Below are 18663 nucleotides of genomic sequence, written 5' to 3'. Positions count from 1 at the left end.
CATTAATTGAGCATCAAAAAGTCAGTGTCAACTCCTCAGCTAGCTATGAGCCTTAGCTAGCTATGCTTGTATTTAAGTACCTTTATAGCTCTTCTAAATAAAATGTTAAGCACCTAGGTCAGTGGCAGTCACAACTCATTATTTTTGTTATTATGTGAGCTTTTGTCTTTTTTTCGATGCTGATGACTGATTGAATTTCTTTCTAAAAAGAAGCTTAATACAAAATACTTTATTTCCGTTGACTAGGTGCTCCGGTCGATCAAGGATGTGAATGAGCCAAAGTTTCTCTCTCATGACATTCCTCTTTTCAATGGAATCACAAGTGATCTCTTCCCTGGTATTTCTCTTCCCGTGGCAGACTATCAGGTAAGCCATTCTGCCAGCTGATACGTTGTGTACCTTTTTATTAATCACATATTACATCTCATGTTTTAATATGCTGTAACATCTACTCTATCTCTCTAGCTCTTCCTGGAATGTGCTCATGAATGCTGCAGAAATCATAATGTCCAACCTGTGAAAGTTTTCCTGGACAAGATCATTCAGACTTACGAGATGATGATAGTACGTCATGGGTATGGATCATATTCATCATGTTTGTTATGATTTAAAAGAGGATTGAAACATTGAAGACTGAAAGACTGATTTTCATTTGGGGGATGAAAGAATGCTGCATTGAATACTGCTTGCTGTGTTTCAGGTTCATGCTTGTTGGAGAACCTTTTTCAGGCAAAACTAAGGTTCTACATGTTCTAGCTGATACCTTGACCCTGATGAACAAGAGGGGTTATAATGAAGAGGAAAAAGTCCTGTATCGCACCATCAACCCCAAAGCCATCACCATGGGCCAACTCTTTGGCCAGTTTGATCCTGTGTCTCATGAGGTGCTGCCCTTTCTTTCTTCAGAGCACTGTGCCTTTCAGAGGCTTTTGCTTATTCCATTTGACCATGCACTTACTTACTCACTCCCACGGTCTGCCTTAGCTAAATGAATCAAATGTGAACAAGTGTGTGATGTCTAGGAAACACTATACAGTGATTAAGACAGTGATTCTCAACTCCAGTCCTGGGGGCCCACTGTCCTGCAAGTCTTTGTTTTAACTCAGGACTGACGCACCTGATTCCACTGATCAATTAATCATCAAGCCCTTGATTAGCTCAATTAATAATGAAGAGTTAAAACAAAGATGTGCAAGACAGTAGGCTCCCAGGACTGGAGTTGAGAATCACTGGATTAAGATAATAAACTTAAGTTGGACACTCTTGGTTAAGAATATTTTTGTGGGTTAATTATGTGATTGTCTCAAGTTACTAGGTTGAATCCTCTATGTATTTTTCTTTTCTTTTTTCTTTCTCAGTGGACTGATGGGATTGTGGCCAACACGTTCCGTGAGTTCGCCTCAGCGGAAACTCCAGAAAGAAAGTGGGTCGTATTTGATGGGCCCATTGACACACTGTGGATTGAGAGCATGAACACGGTACTTGATGACAACAAAAAGGTATGAATTAGATACTATATATTTTAATTGTTTTTATATTACATTGAGTTTTGAGACTGATTTTCAAAAAGGAGTACATAATAAGCCACCTGTCCCCATCAGACATCAAATTTTGATCTGTGGACAAACAGCAACATTCAGCATATTGTTGTGGAAAAACACCTATATTTGAACTGGTTGCTGTTGCTGACCATTGTCTTTTGGCTTCGGTGGCCCCCAATTTCATTTTTGACATGATCTCATGAATGTCACTTCCTTCGCATATGCTACAAACCAGGTCATAAGAAAAAAGTAACAAATTGTCATGTTTAAGATAAGGCATGGTAAATTATTTGATTTCTTATAAACCCTTGATACAGTTATGAAAAAAAATATGTCATGACTTGCACATCAATTTTTTTTAATGAATGCCAATTTTCAACATTGTTTTCATGAGATCAGTTTATAAATAAAACAATGTCTCTCTTGCAGCTGTGCCTCATGAGTGGAGAGATCATCCAGATGTCCAATCAGATGAGTTTAATTTTTGAGGCCATGGACTTGTCCCAAGCTTCAGTAAGTCAGTTATTGCGCTGTCTCCAGTATCCATAAATTAACAATGAATTTCATTCTTTGCTTACTTCACTTAATTTGGCAGACATGGGAAACAGTTCTATACCTTAAATATTTTCATTCAACCACAAACCGAACTTATGTTGTCGTTGGTCATTTAAATTAAGTCGGGAGATCTTAACATACTGTAGTGACAACAGTCAGTGAACATCAGTGGTACCCTATGAACAACAAGGGAAGACACATTACATTGATAAAGAGTCATTTACTGTTGGTGCACACACTACCAGCCAGCGACAGTAAGCCGCTGTGGGATGATCTACATGGAGCCGTCCCAGCTTGGATGGACACCTCTTGTGACATCATGGCTAAACACTCTCCCAGAACCACTCCAAACTCAGGAAAATTCCACATTGCTGCTTGAGCTTTTTAACTGGTTACTTCCCCCATCAATTCACATGTTAAGGAAACATTGTAGGGTAAGTGTGTCATCATTTATCTGTCAATATAGTGTATTTTAAACCGTAACTTTTTTTTTTCTGAAGATTCCTTGTTAGCATCCATGTGTGGTGCTGACTTTATCACATGAATGAATTAATGCATTCTGGATTTACCTCTCTGTAGAGGCACTGCAATTCCATTCATCTCTACCTACCATTAGCAGCTCTCCCTCTTCATGTGTTTCACAGGAAGTTGTACCAACAAGCAACAGCAATACTGTAGTATCTCTCACACGAATCTTTGAGATGCTCTTGACGGAATCCATACGTGAGGATGCTGGGAACAAGAATATACGCACCTGGATCATGGTACTAATTTACTAAAAATACTATTTTAAAATACTATTTTATTTCCCTACTGTTCTCATTCAAATGTAGAAAAAATGTATCTTCAGCATCTATATCTTGGCTTATCTTTTCCTGACACAGGCAGCATTTGCGTTCTCCTTGGTGTGGTCTGTTGGTGGGAGTTGTGATACAGATGGACGTTTACGATTTGACTGTTTCCTAAGAGACATCATATCTGGGAAAAATGACAACAATCCAGTCCCTGCAATTGTGTCACAATGGGAATGTCCATTTGATGTGAAAGGCCTTGTTTATGACTATTCTTATGAGGTAAATGAGTTTTTTTTAACTAGTCTATCCTTTTAAGTCAATACAGAGTCAGATTGTTCAAATCTTTTTTTTTACCACTGGCATGTAAAGCTGGTTCATCAATCACGAAAGTTATATTTACACAGCAAAACATGAAAAAAAAAGAAAACTCAGTTTTTTGTTGCAAATGTAGTGCCTATACAAATACAAAAATGCATAACAGAAATGCTTTGCTGTTGGTGCAAACAAAAATCAAAGGAAAGAATGAACATAGTCACTGTCACTGCTAAATCTATGGAGATTTACTATATTATGCACATACATTACATCATCTATGAAAGGAAAGACTGATGACCTGTCATTCACATAGATAAACATATATTTGAAAATGGCCCTCACGTTATGACAGCGATGCAGTAATGACAGTATATCTATTGCGGTCAAATACAAAAGTGTCCACCTATCTTAATGAGGATGAAGAGAATTTCAGTAAGTTACACTAGACAGCAATGAAGGACATTACTTAGATTTTGCTGAAATGGTTCAGAGGAAAAGTAAATTATAAAAGTTATAATTAGATGAACTCTCTTTTCAAAGAGACACAAACATTTAATAGTGCTGTTGTAATTAACAAAAAAGACTGACAAAGTAAAATACTAAACATTTTACTTGCAAGACCATGTCCTTAGTGTACTGTAAACCTTTACACAGTAACTTAAAGAAAACAAGATGTATTTCGCTATTTATGTCCCTCAGAAAAATTGACAGTAATCCTGTCTTTAGATTCCCTCCCCTCTGACACAGTCACAGGTGTATTGTTACTTGCTTTGTGCTATTTGGTGGTTTACGTACATACATTGATGTGATTAATGTCTAAAAAATGGTAATGGCTAGATAAAATCCATTACTTTCTTAAATTGCTTTGACCGTTGTGATGTCAGTTTTCTGAATATTGGTTTGCTTTAACAAGAACATTGTTGCAACATATCAATGATATGCACAAAAGTCACAGACAAGAAATATATCTTACATTTGAACAGCTTAAACTGGGACTATTTTGTGGCCCTCTCTTCATTCTTGATTCCCTTTCTCTGAATGAAATAAGGGAAGGCCTGCATGAAAAAATGCTTGATGTGCAGCCTGAGCAATTTGAAAATTTGAATTAAGTCTAAGGAACATTTTGCTTTGCCTCTTACTTCCTATAAGGCATTAATTACACATAAATAATATTCTTTGAAACTGCATTAATATATTTTTCTGCCTTTTCGCTCTTATTCATAGTTTAAAGGAAAAGGCCGTTGGATACATTGGAATGACTCATTGAAGAATGTTGCGCTGGGGGACAAGAACACCAAGGTGCAGGATATTATCGTCCCCACAATTGATACGGTGCGGTACACGTACCTGATGGACCTATGCATTCAGTATGCAGTGTGAGTATGCATTTCTCTCACACATTAGTAAAAATAAGAATATTTTTAACTTGCCGTCCATACTGACAAAATTGCTTTACTTTTCGCAGTAAGCTTAGAGCGATAAAAAAAGAGACAAAACTTCTCATTTACTTTACCTCGCTCTCACTTGTTTTAAGGCCTTTGCTGTTTGTTGGCCCTACCGGCACTGGAAAGTCTGTTTATGTAAGAGAGAAGCTCATGAACAATCTGGACAAAGACAGGTACCTCCCATTTTTCATCAACTTCTCAGCCCGGACCAGTGCTAACCAGACCCAGGTAACCACTGACATTGAACCCTGTTTTACTGTGGAACTGAATGTGTCCTGCCTATTTTAATTATCATTTAAAAGAAAGTAATTTAGGATTTTTGACATCCAAAGAGATCTGATCCTTTAAAGGGATGATTTGAACCATCCAAGAAGGCTTCTATATGCACTATAACCTGTCTTCTTCTTGTCTTTACCTCATCTAGAATGTCATCATGTCAAGGCTGGATAAAAGACGGAAAGGGGTATTTGGACCTCCTATGGGAAAGAAATGCATCATTTTCGTGGATGACATGAGCATGCCAGCGATGGAGGTGTTTGGAGCTCAACCTCCAATTGAACTGCTGCGCCAGTACTTCGACCATCGACACTGGTAGGCTTTACTTTAGAATAGTATTTCTATACATGTATATCTCGGTGCTTGAGACCTGTTGGACAGCACATTTCTGTTCCAACACATCAGAAACCTACCAGATTCAACTCGCCTAATAAATGAGTCTTTTATTAGCTCACTCTGTAGTTTTGCTGCAGGGCTAGAGCAAACATGTGTTGTCCTGTAGGTCCATAGGACGCTGATGTATCAAACATGGTAAAAACCATTCTGGTGAGCAAAAATTTAAATTAGGTAATCTTACGTGCTTCTATAAATAAATCGAAAAACAAACCCTGCATCTTCAGGTACGACCTTAAAGACACATCCAAGATCACTTTGGTGGACTTACAACTGATCTCAGCGATGGGCCCCCCAGGTGGTGGAAGAAACGCAGTCACCCCTCGATTTCTGCGGCATTTCAACATCTGTAGCATCAACACATTCAGTGATGAAACTATGGTGCGCATATTCTCCAACATGGTGGCCTTCTATTTTCGCAACAATGGTTTCCCTCCTGACTGCTTCAATGTTGGCAACCAGATCGTGGCTGCAACCCTTCAGGTAAGCACTGTAACTCACAACCAAATCAGTGTAGATCAGTTCCTTCTTATTATGGTCTCTCTTAATAATGCATAACAAAAGAAGTACAACTGTTTCAGTATATTTTAAGCTTGGGTACTTCTTTCTAGTGTTTTTTCTTTGGTTACATACTGTGACACGTCTTGGTAGAAATTGTCTGCTTAATCGAACACACCTGACCTGAGCAACTGAAGTTGACGGCTTATTTCTTCTCTGAACGCGTCTGCAAAATAACAAAGCAGGAAGCTTTGGAGTTGTTGCAGTTTGTGACTCCTCACATAAATTGCCATTATTTGGGTTAGCGGAATGTTCTCCGACATGTCACCTTTTTTCTTTATTTTAATTAAAAGGTTTATAAGAAGGCTATAGAAAATCTACTCCCTACTCCAGCCAAGTCTCACTACACCTTCAACCTTCGAGACTTCTCCCGAGTGGTTCAAGGATGCCTGCTACTGAAGAAGGATAGTCTGGAGAATAAGTTTACCATGATCCGTCTTTTTATTCATGAAGTGTTCCGCGTCTTCTATGATCGCCTGGTTGACGATAGTGATCGTGCTTGGCTTTATCGCCTGATGAATGACATTGTGAAAGAGCACTTCAGTGAGAACTTTGACAGTGTATTTGCACATCTGAAAGAGGGGAAAAAGTCTGTGAGTATAATAAAGAGAACTTATTTTACATACAGCGGTTCACTGTATAAATCAGCCTGTTAATGTTTAATAGCAATCAGATATCAGAAACGTTATCACTTTGCCATATTTTTCTCCACAGTTGTGTGAGAAAGACATGAGAAGTTTGTTATTTGGGGATTACATGAATCCTGACCTGGAAGATAGCGAGCGGCTATATGCTGAGGTTCCATCCATGGAGAACTTCCGTGATGTCACGGAGCTCTGTCTGGAGGAATACAACCAGACCCACAAGACTCAAATGAATCTTGTCATTTTCCGGTAACTAACTTCTACCGCTATACAATGAACACTCTGTGAATTACGGTGTATCCCAACCTCAGAAAACCTTACTCATCACGTCCTCGTTCTTTTCTTGTCGGCTGGGTTAGTTATGTGCTGGAGCACCTGTCTCGAATTAGCCGTGTGCTGAAACAACCAGGAGGAAATGCCCTGTTGGTGGGTGTTGGAGGTAGTGGCCGCCAGTCTGTGACTCGACTGGCCACTTTTATGGCTAATATGACCCTGTTCCAACCAGACATCTCCAAGAGCTATGGCATGAATGAGTGGAGAGATGACCTAAAGGTATAACTAAAAAGTTGGCTGTGATCCATCTACCTTGCACTAAAAGAATGGAACAAGAGAGACATAGGTTTTACTTAGACTAAGAACACTCACACTGTGTATGAAATGATGTTTAATGTCTAACATTAGTGTGCTCTCCTTGCCATAAAGTTCAGATTAGTGTGTGGTTAATCAATGGTCTCTGATCTCTTTGCAGCTCCTCCTGAAGAACGCAGGGATGAAGGGTCAGAAGACTGTATTCCTACTCACAGATGCACAGATAAAGGAGGAGGGCTTTTTGGAGGATGTGGACAGTCTCTTAAACACAGGAGAAGTTCCAAACCTTTTTGCTGTTGATGAAAAGCAAGAGATCATGGAAGTGAGATTTAGCTACATTCATCTACCACTCAATAGGACATGACTAATGCACTTACATATATATACTTAATTTGAAGAAGATATAAATGACACATCTGAACTTTCTTTGCCCTTCTTTGTATTGTCAGCTTCTCTCTCTCCACAGCAAATTAGCCAGTGTTAAATTAACTCTAAGAGTGTTTATGTAATCCACACCAGTTAGTCAACACTCAGAATCGCAATTATGAGAGCATTTGAAAATAGCACCTTCTTATAAGTAATTGTAGCACTACAAAGGTTAATGGATTTGAAATAGCTGTGAAATGAACTCTAGAAAAATTTACAGTCAGGAACGATGAATTCTCTCTCTCTCTGTCTCTCCCTCTCTGGCTCTCTCTCTCTGTCTGCCTCTTTCTATATCCCTCTCTCTCTCTCTCTCTTTCTCTCTCTGTCATAGGCGGTACGCCCAGTTGCCCAGGCTGGCAATAAGAATGTGGAGTTCAGTCCTTTAGCTCTGTTTGCCTACTTTGTTGCGCGCTGTAAAGAGAACCTGCATGTAGTAGTGGCATTTAGTCCTATTGGAGATGCATTCCGGAACCGCCTGCGCCAGTTCCCCTCCCTCATCAACTGCTGCACCATCGACTGGTTCCAGGTATGATTGGGAACAAAGGAGAGGGGAGAAGTTACTGGCGTATAACCTTATGTAAAACAATTCAGAAACAGACAGACATTAAATGACTTTCTTGTGATAATTAAAGTCGAGTTCAGACTTAGGAAAATAAATATTTAGGTAATGTATTTTTTTTCTTCTTTTTCATAAAAGGTTTGTCAAATAAAGTGTGAGGCTTTTATTACGTAATACTACCTTCCCAGGCCTGGCCAGAGGAGGCTCTTGAACAAGTAGCCAACAAGTTCTTGGAGAACTTGGAGATGAGTGACCATGAGCGGCAAGAGGTCATCCATATCTGCAAGACCTTCCATACCTCAGCCAAGGATCTGTCTAATAAGTGTGTGCACTTTTCCAAACCAATTACAGCGTGTTAATCACCAAACTCACACTGTAATATAAACATACATCCATTTTTCCAGTGAACACTCTAAATATGTACTTTCAGGTTTTTGTCAGAGCTTGGTCGCCATAACTACGTGACTCCTACCTCATACTTGGAGCTCATTGCTGCGTTCAGGCAGCTCCTCTCCCAGAAACGGGACACTGTGATGAAAGCTAAGAGAAGGTACACAAATGGACTTGACAAACTAGCCTTCGCTGAGTCCCAGGTAAAACATTTGTAGAAACATAGATTTGTAGAAACAAGCAAATGTGCAAATGTCCATACAGTACATTGGTGGCAGGTGGGGGTAGTAGTCACTTTCAATAACACCCGATTTTCCAGGTGGGAGAAATGAAGACAGAACTGGTTGACCTTCAGCCTAAACTTGAACGAGCCAGGACTGACAACGCTAAAATGATGGAGGTGAAAATGTTCACTTCAAAATCACCATATTTGGAGTGATTTAAAACTGAACAAGCCATACACATCCATAAATACTGTGATCTGTCAAAAGCCCTCTGATGCCTTTTACCTGCACCTGTAGTAAAAAAAATTCTTGGCTAATGTTTTTGTTCCACCGCAGGTGATAGAGGTGGAATCAAGGCAGGTGGAGGCTAAAAGCAAAATTGTTCGAGTGGATGAGGAGGCAGCTACTCTCAAAGCAAATGAAGCACAGGCTTTGAAGGATGAGTGTGAGAGTGATTTGGCTGAAGCTATCCCTGCACTGGAAGCTGCCCTCGCTGCCCTGGACACACTTAAAGTCAGTGTTATGGCAAATATACTGTTCATGGATTAAACATACCATAGAATTCACTTATTTACTCTGGCCTCACCTCCTCCCTCAGCATCATCAAAGAATATCATCCCACTGTCCTTTATGAAATTTTCATTAAACATTAAAGATATACATACAAGATAAACTCATAAAATGCATATTATTATGTCATCCTAGAAGAGAGTATTGCCTTTCTCATTTTATCTGTTTAACTTTTATTTTTGACTGGCCTTGTTCATTGGGATTTGTTTTACCTTTACTGTCTAGCCCTCTGATGTGACAATTGTGAAGTCTATGAAGAACCCACCTTCAGGAGTGAAGCTGGTTATGGCTGCTGTGTGTGTGATGATGGACATAAAACCTCAGAAAATCAACGACCCCTCAGGAAGTGGACAAAAGGTTCATAGACTACATTTGAATGTGTGCTATTGAAACAAAGTTATTTCTTTGTTCTCTGCAGTACTCACCTTCCTGCTTTCTTTCAACATTTGATTTACGGTACTTCCTGAACATCCCCTGTAGATTCTTGACTATTGGGGTCCAAGTAAGAAACTGCTTGGAGATATGAATTTCCTTCGAGACCTGAAAGAGTATGACAAGGACAACATCCCAGTAAGTTTATTTTTCAGCATCTCAAGCATATCTCAGTTCAGATATACTGGCACCAATCTGGTCTTTCAATTTTTAAAGAAGACATCTACATATGCAAACAGGTGGGGACATCTTTATGATATGACTTTGTTATAGGTGGCAGTGATGCAAAAAATTCGTAGTGAATACATGACGAATCCTGACTTTGACCCTACCAAAGTGGCCAAGGCCTCATCTGCTGCTGAAGGCTTGTGTAAATGGATTACTGCTATGGAGGTTTATGACAAAGTGGCTAAGGTAAGCAGGCATCGCTTTATCTCTCCACTCCTTCATGTTAGCTCACCCCTTCCTTTTTTATCTTGCTCTTCATTATGATCCCCATAGCAATCTTTGTCAAATGGCTTAAGTTAGTATTTTTAAATTTCCTACTGTTCGGTCAGTGCATTTGTTTTTCAAAGTTTTCTGTTATTTTAGTGCCATGCTTATTTTGTCTGCCCTCTCCAGCATGCACAGAAACGCCTTTGCCGCATCTTCCACACTTAGTTGTGTTCTATCCCTTCCTTCAACCTTATTCTTCTTTTCTCAGACGGTGGCCCCTAAGAAGGCTAACTTGGCCGAAGCGCAGGAATCACTGGCCACTACCATGGAGCTGCTGAACCAAAAAAGAGCTGAGCTGAAGGAGGTGGAGGATCGATTGGCCTCTTTGCAAAAGACATTTGATGAGAAGACACAGGAGAAAGCCCAGCTGGAGACCCAGGTGGATCTCTGCGCACGCAAGCTGGAAAGAGCTGAAAAACTGATCGGTGGCCTTGGAGGAGAAAAAACTAGGTTGAGGATCATACTCACACTATCAGTTTGTGGTTGATGAGGTTTTTTTTTTTTTCGTTCTCTCATTATCATTTGCCATGAAGGAGGAACAATAGAATATTCTCAGTGATAGCACTAGAAATTATAGAATGACCAAAATGGAGAATGTGGTCCTTTACATGTCTTTTGATGTCTATCTCTCTCAGGTGGTCAGCAGCTGCAGATGAACTTCAGAATACCTATGATAACTTGATTGGTGATATACTCATATCTGCTGGAGTAATAGCTTACCTGGGGGCATTCACAGTTGGGTTCCGCATTGATTGCACCAAAGCCTGGACTAAGCTGTGCAAGGTGCAAAATCATTTCTCTCCAATTAGAAACTATGGCGATGCTAACATTTCCATGCTAAAATCAACTGATGTGTCTGATTTTTGGCTGTATTTACTTATATTATGTATTTTCATGAGGTTAAGCCATGTAGTGTTATTCATGATTGTACTATTTCACTGCCCCAATATCTTACACTCCTAGTCTAAGAACATTCCATCCTCTGATGACTTCTCCCTGAGCAAAACCCTAGGAGAACCCATCAAGATTAGGGCTTGGAACATTGCTGGTCTTCCCACCGACAGCTTCTCCATCGATAATGGAGTTATAGTGAGCAATTCCAGAAGATGGTAAATGTCCTTAAACATAATTTAAAACATCAATTACAAACATCATAACTTTGACAGACAGAGAGAAAGAGGGAGAGGGAGAGGGAGAGGGAGAGCATTTTTATATGAGTGTTGTTGGTGAGAACAGTAATTTATAAAGGATACCATAGTATCATCCATCATCTCCATCTTTCTCCGTTACAAGGCCATTGATGATAGACCCTCAGGGTCAGGCCAACAAATGGGTAAAAAACTCAGAAAAGGAAAACAACTTGAGTGTAATCAAGCTGACTGATAGTGACTACATGAGAACATTGGAGAACTGCATTCAGTTTGGGACACCTCTGCTACTGGAGAATGTAGGTGAAGAGTTGGATCCATCACTGGAGCCGTTACTATTGAAACAAGTTTTCAAACAAGGTACAGTGCAGCACAGAGGTTTGAGATGACCTCTTCTTAATTATGTTATTTACCCTATTTTCTGAAGAGCCAAAAAAGAACAAAAGGGAATGGATCATGTTTTTTTTGTTCAGTACAAATCTGTGAAATCTAATTTCTGGCTGTGCAGCCCAGATTTGTCTTTCTGATAGCCATCGTATTTTATACCTCTATTGTCTATCAAAATTCCCACTTTGAAAAGTTATGACAAATCAACTTCAGTGTTGTTGTATTATTAACATCTGATGAGGAAAACATAAATCTTCATAACAAAACATATGAAATTTGCTAAAGAAGTCACCCCTTTTGACTGTAGGTTAAAGACCACAGTAAGAAGTTGTTGTACTGTAGCTGTATGTTTTGACCTATTTTGATTTTTTTTTCTTCAGTTTTGCTCTTAGTTAACCTCTAGGAGCAGCTGCATTTAAAGGAATTTTAAAATGACAACACATGGAAAACTGTGCTAAATGGATCTTTTGTCCTGACCTTAAACAGTTGCCCCATAGATCATTAGTTTTGCTAATGTAGTTGCATTCTCTGCTTATAGGTGGGATGGACTGCATCCGGCTGGGGGAGAGTGTGATTGAATACTCTAGTGATTTCCGCTTCTATATTACCACTAAACTACGTAACCCCCACTACCTGCCTGAGCTGGCAACCAAAGTTTCCCTGCTTAACTTCATGATCACCCCAGAGGGCCTGGAGGACCAGCTACTGGGGATTGTGGTGGCCAAGGAGAGGTGAAGCCAATACATATGCGCTATTCCATGTTAAATGTTACTCTGGACATGTAAGCTAGCAGCTAGCCGTCACAGCCATTTATCACATTCAGGTTATGTGACAATTTTTTGATAATCTTGACATGTTTGAGAGCAAAACTTAAAGCCTTTGGTAATGGTGTTGCACTTAAACAACAAACTTATGCTACAAGTTTTTAGTGTTTCCCTTTTACAGATTCCAAGATCCAAGTTTTAAGGGATGATTAAAATTCTATTTTTGCGCCTTTTTGATAGGCCAGAGCTAGAAGAAGAAAGGAATGCTCTGATCTTGCAGTCCGCTGCTAACAAGAGACAACTGAAAGAGACTGAAGACAAAATCTTGGAGACTCTGCAGTCCTCAGAGGGCAACATCCTGGAAGACGAAAGCGCAATTCAGATCTTGGACTCTGCTAAGATTATGTCCAGCGAGATCACCAAGAAACAGCAGGTCTGGCAAAAATGGTCCTTGAGATAAGTGACAGCCCTCTGACAACCTCGAACTTAACCCTTTTCTCTTTTTTTAATCTTTAGATCGCAGAGAAGACAGAAATCAAAATTGCAGAATCCAGGGAGGCCTACAGAGCAATTGCCAAGCACTCTTCCATTCTCTTCTTTACCATTGCAGAACTTGCAAACATTGACCCAATGTACCAATATTCACTCAGCTGGTTTGTCAACCTCTACATCAACTCCATTCAACACAGGTAAAGAATGTGCATGTGGTAACACCATTACTTGTTATCCAAGCATATTCATGATAACACAAAGACATAAGAACACATGCATAATGAAAAAATATACAATGATTCAGTACATTAATTCCTCTGTTATTAACAAAATGTAATATGTAAATTTCAGCAACAAGTCAAAGATTCTGGAGAAGAGACTTAGATACCTTATCGACCACTTCACCTACAATCTGTACTGCAATGTGTGTCGCTCCCTCTTTGAGAAAGACAAGCTCCTCTTCTCATTCCTTCTCTGCTCAAACCTAATGCTGTGAGTCATTTCTACAAACAAGACATTGCCTACCTGCATCAGCACCAGAAAAGGCTTTGTTGATTAAGAAATATTATTGTAGCTCAGCTGCTCAATGAAACAGTGAAAGCATAAAAAACTTCCTTGCTTGCAAATGATTCTGTTTCTTTTTCAGAGCCAAGAAGGAGATCGACTACTCTGAGTTCATGTTCCTCCTCACAGGTGGTGTTGGGCTGCAGAACAATGTGCCCAATCCTGACCCTGACTGGTTACAGGAAAAGAGCTGGGATGAGATCTGCAGAGCCAGTGAACTGCCCGCACTGCAAGGCCTAAGGTACAGAACTGACACGAAGAAGGGACTAGTTCCTGATTCTCTTTTCCTTTGTCAAGAGTTGTGCTAATGCTCCATCTTTTTTTCTGTTTCTCTGTGCTGTATTAAGGGAGAGCTTCATGCAGTGTTCAGATGCCTTTAAGACAATCTATGAAAGCAACGAACCCTATAACACACCTTTGCCTAAACCATGGTGTGACAAACTTAATGACCTTCAGAAAATGATCATCTACCGATGCCTAAGACCAGACAAAGTGAGGGTTCAGTCATTTCTACACATTTTGTGAAAACAAACTTCACACTTGTGTGAAAACAAACTCATTTATCCTTTCATATTCAAAAGATTGAACCTGCTATTGGAAACTACGTGAGACATAAACTGAGCAGGAAGTTTGTTGAACCTCCACCATTTGATTTGAGAAAGAGCTACAATGACTCCAACTGTACCATCCCATTGATCTTTGTGCTTTCTCCTGGGGCTGACCCAATGGCCAGTAAGTATTCCTTACTACTCATTAATCAGATAAAACAGGGATTGCACTTATTCCAACAAGATACATAATAATAGTTTGTGCCTCAGCACTACTAATTAGTGACAACCTTTTGTGATTTATTACCAATTAATTAAACTAGAAAATCCAAGTTAAAACAGACTGTGTCCAGATCTTTGCAACCACTGAGTAGTCCATTGTGAAACACTATACTGTGAATTTAGGAAGACATTGCTTATCCAGATTCCAGAGTACAGCACAATTATGTAATCTGAACTTTTCTCTTTTTCCCTCAGGCTTGTTGAAGTTTGCCAATGATAAGAGCATGGACGGCTCAAAATTCAAGTCCATTTCTCTGGGTCAGGGTCAGGGCCCTATTGCGGTGAAGATGATCCAATCTGCCATGAAGGAAGGTTCTTGGGTGTGCTTGCAGAACTGCCATCTGGCCGTGTCCTGGATGTCCACTTTAGAGAAGATTTGTGAGGATTTCAGTCTAGAAACCTGCCACCCAGACTTTCGCCTCTGGCTCACCAGTTACCCTTCTTCCATGGTACAAAGCATTTCCCCAACTCTTAAATCTGAATCCTGGCTTAATACTAGATGCTATACCATGAGTATATGGTCATGTATGGTGATACTCAATGTTTCTGTCTATCAGTTCCCAGTGACAATTCTACAGAATGGTGTGAAAATGACAAATGAGCCACCCACAGGCCTAAAGCTAAACCTCCTGCAGTCCTACCTCTCTGACCCCATCTCTGACCCACATTTCTTCACAGGCTGCCCAGACAAAGAGCTAGTGAGTTTTGCAAGGGTCTTGATTATTAGCATTATATTACATACATTTAAAGCTTGGTCATGCTTCCTCCTGAAGAAAAATTATAATCAGCTCCTTGACCTCTAGGTTTGGGAAAAGCTCTTGTACGGGGTTTGTTTCTTCCACGCCCTTGTCCAAGAAAGGAAGAAGTTTGGACCGTTGGGTTGGAATATTCCATACGGGTTCAATGAGTCAGACCTTCGCATCAGTATCAGGCAGCTGCAGGTAATGAATGAAACAAATGACTGAAATAATATCTCGGTACAGCTTTGTGTTTTTATAATTTGCTCCGTAATGACGCCATGCTGTATCTGGGCTTCAGCTCTTTGTGAATGAGTACGACGAAGTCCCTTTTGAGGCCATAACGTACCTGACAGGGGAGTGCAACTACGGCGGGCGTGTAACTGATGACTGGGACCGCCGCCTGCTCATGACCATGCTGGCAGACTTCTACAATAAAGATGTCATTGAGAACACTCGCTACTACTTCTCCCCCAGTGGCAAATACTACGCTCCACCAAAGTCTATATACGAGGACTATGTGAAGTTTATCAGGGTGAGGTCTGACAGCATAGTCTTATTGGATATAATGTGTGTATAACTTGTGTTGCAGTCTCATCTCGGGTGAAGTTTTAAAGCTTCAGTTTGTGTAAGTGGTTATCAGCAATCAAAAGAATGCAGTTAAAAGAATATTTCCATTTGTTCCACAGGACCTGCCATCCATTCAACATCCTGAGGTGTTTGGGATGCATGAAAATGTGGACATATCCAAAGATCTGCAGCAGACCAAACTCCTGTTTGACTCACTGCTCCTGACCCAGGGCGGTGGGGCAAAGGGAGGGAGCAGTTCTGGAGGCGACAGCACCCTTTTGGATATTGCCAGTGATATCTTAGCCAAAGTAAATCTCTAACGGACCCATGCACATTTGCCAGATGCCTGCATTATTGTGAACTCCAAAAGTTTACTCGGTCTTCTGACCGTGTATTCTCTATAGATCTATTAATGTTGATCTTGCTGTAGAGTTGTTTTCGTGATCTTAAGCTCTTTATATCTCTAGCTTCCAGACAACTTTGATACCGAATTGGCTCTTGTGAAATTCCCTGTGCTCTATGAAGAGAGCATGAACACAGTGCTGGTGCAGGAATTGGAGCGATATAACACGTGAGCCAATTTTATCAGTGTCGTTTCAGAAAGTTCCTTTTCAGATGTGTTAACATGTCTTGTTGGATAGTGTATGTAATGACATCACAAATACTATGACAACCCTGAATGTACGATGACTCTGCTTGTATGATGATTAGTTTGTCATGATCATATACCCTGTTGTGTTTGTCTTATCCTCTCTCAGGTTGTGTAGCACTATCCGCGTGAGCCTGCAGAACTTGCTCAAGGCCATTAAAGGGATCGTGGTGATGGATGCTGAGTTGGAGGCCATAGCAGGCAGTCTATTAGTGGGGAAGGTGCCTGAGAAATGGGCCAAGCGCTCCTACCCCAGCCTCAAGCCCCTGGGGAGCTACATCAGTGACCTCCTCGCCAGGCTCAAGTTTCTGCAGGTCAGGCCCACAATTCCATGAGCACCACCCTTAATGAGGGCTGATGAGGGCCCTTGGTGCTAATGTTACAATGATACTCAGTGGAGTATATGATTTGATGGACTGCATGGAATATGTCACTGATTGATGAGAATAAGACTGACTGAAGAATAATGTACTGTCAAAGCTGGTCATCTGAAGCCTTTTTTTTATCAGAGTAGATATACAGTTTTTTGGTGTTTGTAACTGAGAACTCAGAGCAGAATGCAGGAAGTATGAAATGCTTACGTCTGACGCTTGTGTGCTGATGAACCTCTCTGTGTGCTTGTAGGAGTGGTATGACACCACCAAACCCCATGTGTTCTGGCTGTCAGGGTTCTTCTTTACTCAGGCTTTTCTGACTGGGGCCATGCAGAACTACGCTAGGAAATACTCCATCCCCATTGACCTCCTCAGTTTTGACTTCAAGGTAGTTTAATTGGTCAAGAAGATGCCTCGCTATAGACGGACCAAAATGGCCTGTTCTTAAATCACGTTTGTGTTGTAACAGGTATTACCCATAGACACCTCAGATACTTCCCCGGAGGATGGTGTGTACATTCACGGCCTGTTCCTGGATGGAGCCCGGTGGGACAGAGAAAGGTAAAGTTGAATCTAAAAGGTTGGATCTAAAAAGCAAAAACAACAACAACAACAAAAACAAAACAAAAAAACTTTTGCCATGTGATCTAAGTATCATAATGGAGAGCATCCAAAAACATGATGTTAGAAAACATCAAAGTCTTTGTTTTCTTTCTGCACAGTGGAGACCTGGCTGAACAATACCCTAAAGTCCTTTTCTATTCAGTACCCATTATCTGGATAAAGCCAAGTAAGAAAATAAATGTGACTGGTTTATAAATGTGTCAGTTTTTCATAAATACTAAAGTCAAGATTAATCCACTTGTTAAAGTTTCGATGTGATACATGTGTGCTATCATGTATTTCTAACATGAAATAGTCTGTGTCGTTACCTTAAGCAACTGTATAAATGATATTAAATGCGTTACTGTCTATGATAGCTATTTTTAAAAAAGCATACAAGACCATCCTGATCTGGAAACAGTGGCAACAAAACAGGTCATAATTCGAGGAATTTTTAGCTCACTTTTCCTTCATCCTTACTGTTTCGTGTTGTCTTGACTATTACATTTTTTTTCATTTAGTGGATAAGAGAGTTGTGAAGCAGCCGGAGAATGTCTACGTGTGTCCTCTGTATAAGACAAGTGAGCGGAAGGGCACCCTGTCTACCACAGGCCACTCCACTAACTTTGTCATCTCCCTGACTCTTCTGACCAAGACACGCCCACAACACTGGATCAAGAGAGGGGTCGCCATGCTATGCCAGCTGGATGACTAATGCAGCACTCTGACTATTCAATGAGACTTCCTCTCTCATCAGACAGTAATTATAGAAGTCATTATATTAAATACAAAACTCTTGAAATGCACTTGTCTTTTGGTGAATGTATATCTTGACTGCTGAAATAAAGTATAATTACATTCAAATGGTATTTATCTGTGAAGATGATCTGGGATTACAGATGTGAGAGATCATGTATGAGGGTGTCTTACATGCCTGTGGGCATAATCAGTAATGATGCTGATCATGTGTGAAACCGTATTTGTCCAGACTTCTTGTGTTGTAAAATATAAGCATTGCAACCTGCTGCACCGTACATCAGACTTTATCTTCATCCTTGAGGGAGGGTATGGACTACAGCTCTTTAACTGACTATAGATTATGATATGCATGTTTTGTACGGAAAACTTTCCTCAAGGTTTGGTGTGTATGTGAGAATTTGGGTTAACATTTTTATGAGATACTAACTAAAAGTGCTCTCAGGCCCATAGATCCTTTATGTGAGTCAGTGAACTAGTGAAACCCAACAAAAGCTGACATACACGCTGACCAGAAATAACACTACACAATCCTCCTTCAATCTGGAATCATTTTTTGTGTAAAAGGAATGTGCTCTGAAAAT

The 18663-nt window shown here is 40.2% G+C and overlaps 1 protein-coding gene across 1 annotated transcript in view; it reads left to right on the top strand.

The window, feature by feature from the left end:
- dnah12 (dynein, axonemal, heavy chain 12) overlaps positions 1-18038 on the top strand; it is a 28023-nt gene extending 9985 nt beyond the window's left edge. The window contains exons 28-73 of the mRNA XM_030767928.1: positions 247-366; positions 466-575; positions 701-884; positions 1359-1499; positions 1971-2054; positions 2342-2530; positions 2741-2860; positions 2981-3169; positions 4430-4581; positions 4740-4878; positions 5075-5241; positions 5547-5802; positions 6171-6470; positions 6592-6770; positions 6881-7073; positions 7270-7431; positions 7867-8061; positions 8283-8416; positions 8525-8687; positions 8804-8884; positions 9045-9221; positions 9504-9635; positions 9759-9848; positions 9984-10124; positions 10414-10655; positions 10841-10988; positions 11169-11314; positions 11499-11713; positions 12279-12471; positions 12745-12937; positions 13021-13193; positions 13348-13488; positions 13643-13801; positions 13908-14052; positions 14142-14292; positions 14586-14839; positions 14948-15088; positions 15194-15331; positions 15429-15662; positions 15817-16005; positions 16165-16268; positions 16456-16660; positions 16971-17108; positions 17190-17281; positions 17443-17510; positions 17845-18038. Of these exons, the coding sequence (XP_030623788.1) occupies positions 247-366; positions 466-575; positions 701-884; positions 1359-1499; positions 1971-2054; positions 2342-2530; positions 2741-2860; positions 2981-3169; positions 4430-4581; positions 4740-4878; positions 5075-5241; positions 5547-5802; positions 6171-6470; positions 6592-6770; positions 6881-7073; positions 7270-7431; positions 7867-8061; positions 8283-8416; positions 8525-8687; positions 8804-8884; positions 9045-9221; positions 9504-9635; positions 9759-9848; positions 9984-10124; positions 10414-10655; positions 10841-10988; positions 11169-11314; positions 11499-11713; positions 12279-12471; positions 12745-12937; positions 13021-13193; positions 13348-13488; positions 13643-13801; positions 13908-14052; positions 14142-14292; positions 14586-14839; positions 14948-15088; positions 15194-15331; positions 15429-15662; positions 15817-16005; positions 16165-16268; positions 16456-16660; positions 16971-17108; positions 17190-17281; positions 17443-17510; positions 17845-18038 (7461 nt within the window). The remainder of the gene's footprint in view (positions 1-246; positions 367-465; positions 576-700; positions 885-1358; positions 1500-1970; positions 2055-2341; positions 2531-2740; positions 2861-2980; positions 3170-4429; positions 4582-4739; positions 4879-5074; positions 5242-5546; positions 5803-6170; positions 6471-6591; positions 6771-6880; positions 7074-7269; positions 7432-7866; positions 8062-8282; positions 8417-8524; positions 8688-8803; positions 8885-9044; positions 9222-9503; positions 9636-9758; positions 9849-9983; positions 10125-10413; positions 10656-10840; positions 10989-11168; positions 11315-11498; positions 11714-12278; positions 12472-12744; positions 12938-13020; positions 13194-13347; positions 13489-13642; positions 13802-13907; positions 14053-14141; positions 14293-14585; positions 14840-14947; positions 15089-15193; positions 15332-15428; positions 15663-15816; positions 16006-16164; positions 16269-16455; positions 16661-16970; positions 17109-17189; positions 17282-17442; positions 17511-17844) is intronic.
- The last annotated feature ends 625 nt before the right edge of the window (positions 18039-18663 follow it).

This window comes from Chanos chanos, chromosome 3 (genome assembly GCF_902362185.1).
Source record: "Chanos chanos chromosome 3, fChaCha1.1, whole genome shotgun sequence".
NCBI classification, from domain to species: Eukaryota; Metazoa; Chordata; class Actinopteri; order Gonorynchiformes; family Chanidae; genus Chanos; species Chanos chanos.
Note: the sequence above shows the minus strand (reverse complement) of the source record. Positions and strands in the feature narration are given on the sequence as shown.